The sequence below is a fragment of the Phodopus roborovskii genome, unplaced genomic scaffold (genome assembly GCF_943737965.1).
Source record: "Phodopus roborovskii unplaced genomic scaffold, PHOROB, whole genome shotgun sequence".
NCBI classification, from domain to species: Eukaryota; Metazoa; Chordata; class Mammalia; order Rodentia; family Cricetidae; genus Phodopus; species Phodopus roborovskii.
Genome location: NW_026126418.1, coordinates 19,636,226 through 19,640,634, shown reverse-complemented (window position 1 = coordinate 19,640,634; position 4,409 = coordinate 19,636,226). Strand labels below are relative to the sequence as shown.

Sequence of the window (4,409 nt, the reverse complement as noted above, 5' to 3'; positions counted from 1 at the left end):
CCATATTTTATTTTAGAATAAAAGTCTATATGATGACAGAAGAAATGAGAGGATGCCACATTATATCTCAATAGAATGTTTGATGAATAGTTACCATTTATAGACCACATCTGTTCCTCAAAATTGAGTTTGATATCCATTAGGTTCAGATATCTCATCCAAAATAGGCAGGTAGTTAATCTATATCCTTAATGTCCTCTGTGATGTCACAGTTTCTCTGTATGTTATTGGTATTTCAGAAATATACTGGCCAAATCTGTTGGGCTTCTTCTCAGTATTACCCATGCTTAAAGTTACAGCCTTAGGTAAAGAATACAACCAGTGGGTTGCTATCTGGTTCCCATCATGATGAAAGATCATTTGTAGACTTGACTTATCACTGGTCATATTAATCTACTTCCTAGTTGAGTTAGTGTTTGTCATTTTTTTTTCCACTGCCATGTGGTACCTTTACTTTGCATTTTGCACTATTTGGAAGGAAACAGCTGAGATAATATCACATAAAATGACTTATCAGTCCACACCCTGAGGGCATATTGTTTTGGTTTTATCTGTTGAAAACATATGAGTGACCTTCTGCACTATTTTGATGTCTCAGTCATATTTTCTCTGATATTCTCTCTCTCTCTCTCTTTGCTTCTCCCTCCTCTTTTCTTTCCTTATTCCTTATCCTCTTCCATTTACCCTTCTTTCTTATCTTTCATTATTATGTTTCCTTGCCCATTTCTCCTTCCTTTTTCTGGTTTCCTGATAACATTCCAGTTTATCTAACATAAAATTCAAAATGTTCAGTGGGTTATAAACAATCAAAAGGGGAAGAAGTGAGTGAAAGTGACTTCATGTGAGAGATCATCCAGTTGACACTGCTAGAAAGAATGAGTACATAGAATCTAAATACAATGTGAATTATCAAAGAATAAATAAAAAGAACAAAAAATCAGTACCTTTGTTTTCATGGAAACATTTCTTCCAAATCACTTACCAGACTGATGATAAGCAGTTATTCACAAGTATGTGTGTACGTTGTTATTATAACCAAAGAGTTTCTATTTATTTTGTATCTTAGTTCTGCTTTAATCATTCATATTTTTGTTGCCCAGGACTGACTTCAAACCTGTAGGTTAGCCATCTAACTTTTTATTACATGGTGGTGAGTAATCATAACTATGTCTTTATTAACCAATGCTGTCTTAAAGTTCCATTGATTTTTGAAAGAATTTCATGAAGTTGCCACGAATCTCTTTAAAGCAGCCTTCACATCCTTGTTCCGGAGGCTGTAAATCATGGGGTTCAGCATTGGGATCACCAGTGTATAAAATACAGAGGCCATCTTATCAGTATCTAGTGAGTGGTTAGTTTGAGGCTGCAAATACATAAATAACAGTGTCCCATAGAAAACTGTGACAGCCATCATATGTGAAGCACAGGTGGAAAAGGCTTTTTTTCTTCCTTCTGATGAACGGATCCTTAGGATAGACAACACAATGTTGAAATAAGATACTAGCACTATACTCATGGAAAAAAACAAGTTTGTAGCTGCAGATATAAAGACTACAGTTTCTGGAAGGTAGGTGTCAGAGCAAGACAGTGCTAACAGAGGGACATTATCACAGTAAAAATGGTTGATTTTATTGGAGGAACAGTAAGACACAGAGAACACACAAGATGAAACAACAACAGCTGTGCAAAAGCCATAGAAGTACGTGAGGGAGACCAGCAGAAGGCAGACTTGCCGAGACACCACTACCATGTAGAGCAGAGGGTTGCAGATGGCCACATATCTGTCATAGGCCATTACAGCCAGCATGAAGATCTCTGCTACAATAAAGACCAGGAATCCTCCCAGCTGGGTGGCGCATTCATAGTAGAAGGTGGTTTTCTTACTGACTAAGAAGTTGACCAGCATTTTAGGTGCAATGACAGTGGAGTTACCAAAGTTGATGACAGCCAGGTGTCTGAGAAAGAAATACATGGGTGTTTGAAGCCGTGAGTCCACAGTAGTGAGGGTGATGATGCCCAGGTTCCCTGCTGCTGTCAGCATGTAGATGACCAGGAAGACAAAGAAAAGTGGTACCTGTAGTTCTAGACTATCTGAAACACCCACAAGAATGAACTCAGTGACATGAGTTATGTTTCTAGAAGCCATGTAAAAGTTGTGAATTTCCTGTTTGGAGAAGGAAAGAATTGCATACAAAGTTAAAAAAGCATTTTCTATAATTGACATTTGATAGGAGGGTCCTGGTGTGAGAATTTTGTTGAATAGTTAGTGAGTTGATATTCACTTATAAGAATCAAGGCTTGCTACCTGAAATTGTGCTGCAGTGATGTGATTTAAAAAAAAGAGTAACAAACCAAATAGATGGTTTTGCATCAGGTAAGGTTTGTAAGAGTTCTTTACCTCCATGTGGTAGTTCAGAGATGCTCTTAGGCTACATTAGTTTGAAGATATGATTCACATTGTATGCCTTGTTGAATAATAAAAAAAGCACTAGGGTTTGTATGATCTTCAATAACCAAAAATATTATAGAGAAGCTTTTTGTTTTATCTGAGGCATACATGTTTACAGCTGGCGTCCTTCCCATTTTCAATAGGATGTCATATAAAGTCACATATGCAAGTTCAGCTTACATTTTGTTTGTTTGTGTTACAAGACAGGGTTTCTCTGTGACTTTGGAGGCTGTCCTGGAAATAGCTTGTATAGATCAGGCCAGCCTCTACTTCCCAAGTGTTGGATTAAAGGCTTGTACACCACCATAGAGTGGCTTATTTATTTATTTATTTATTTATTTATTTATTTATTTATTTATTGAGACAGTTTTTCTGTGACACAGTAGAGCCTGTGCTGACACTCGTTCTGTAGATCAGGTTGGCCTCAAACTCACAGAAATCATCCTGCGTCTGTCTCCAGAGTGCTGGCCACTACCACCTGCCTACCTGTCATCTTTTGGATATTTTTCTGCTTTATTACCTAATACAAAACCACATGAAGATATGTCCCCATGCACTTGGGCATATTATTCAGAATGTTGAATCTCTTTCCATCTTCAAAGGGATGTCAATATGTTACCATTTTGCAACACCTTAACATTATTCCTACCCTTAATTACACTTTCCATTTTTTTCCTACAAGCTTTGTATTCTTTCTATTGTATTTTAATCAATAGTGATCATATTAAATTAATTTTGGATATTTTGTAATGCATTAAATTTCTCACCCAATTTAATGATTTATATGAATACTTTAATATTTTGTTATGATTAATACTAAATATCTTAATATAATTCTTATGAAATAATATGCATATTGTAATAGAATTTCATATCACTTTCATACGTTCACTAAATTTCTAGAGTTGTTTAAGATACAACAACAGTAAAATAACAAAGTTATTTATGAAGAAATCTGTGTTGTTTAAGGAATATTATTTACTTAATGCCTGAGACACCATGATAACTCTATTTACAAACACGAATGGCTGATCATATTTCAACCCTATATTAATAAAAATAGTTAAAATCTTCTGAACAAATGCTAGTTTAAATATTTTTCTACTTGATTATCTTAATTTCATACTCTTCCAAAATTCAGGGGGTGATTTGTTTTAAAATTTTATATGGATATCTAAAGTTCTGATACAAAAATATGAAATATTTTAACCAACCTGGAATGGACATTGGACTTCATGTTCATAGTTAACATTGCTACATGGCTGTATCCATGAATTAATTCAGCTCCATAAACCTTAGAGTCAAAATGTGAAGCACAGTGATATTAGGATCCATAAATATCCATTGTATCCATGGGGAAGATGCTACACGTATTGTTTTCTTAACAAGACTTCCCTCTAGGAATTAATCCAGTCATAAACAGATTTCTTCTCACAGTATATCCCTAGGGTGGATGGGAACTCCCTATCCTCCCAACTTTTGGGTACACACTTAATTTCTTTTTGTTTTTGTCTTCTGAGCCTGTAATAATGAATTGAATAAAATTCAAATCCTTGGTACTTCAAGGGAATAGGGGTTAAATTACATCTGTTAAAGAACATCTTTTCTTTGCTATGATTCCATTTTGCAAACATGGATTGTTTAAAATTTTAGAACTAATAGACTAACCATATAGTAAAAACAAGTTGTATCTCCTTGGAACATGCTAACCATTCCACTGTCTGTCTTAATGCTTCATTTTCTTTTACTTCAAAAATAGAATCAACAAAGTCAATACCTCAAGGAGGGGTATGAATGGATTTTAAACTACAGCATCTATGGACTAAGTAGATGATATAGTGTGTAAGAGTGATTGCAGTGCAAGTATGAAGACTCCAGTACCTACATAAAAACCTGGGTGATGGCTTCATTTGACTGTCAATCAGCATTGGGAAGTAAATACAGAAGATCCCAGGTGATT

The 4,409-nt window shown here is 35.2% G+C and overlaps 1 protein-coding gene across 1 annotated transcript; it reads right to left on the bottom strand.

Moving 5' to 3' along the window:
• Nucleotides 1–1,219: 1,219 nt before the first annotated feature.
• Nucleotides 1,220–2,146, bottom strand: LOC127222068 (olfactory receptor 8J3). The gene has a single exon (XM_051183977.1). It carries the CDS (start codon nucleotides 2,144–2,146, stop codon nucleotides 1,220–1,222), a length of 927 nt encoding a protein of 308 aa, XP_051039934.1.
• Nucleotides 2,147–4,409: the final 2,263 nt, after the last annotated feature.

What these genes read in the sequence shown, in the direction of transcription:
- LOC127222068 (XM_051183977.1), bottom strand. Translation starts at nt 2,146, where the DNA reads ATGGCTTCTAGAAACATAACTCATGTCACTGAGTTCATTCTTGTGGGT.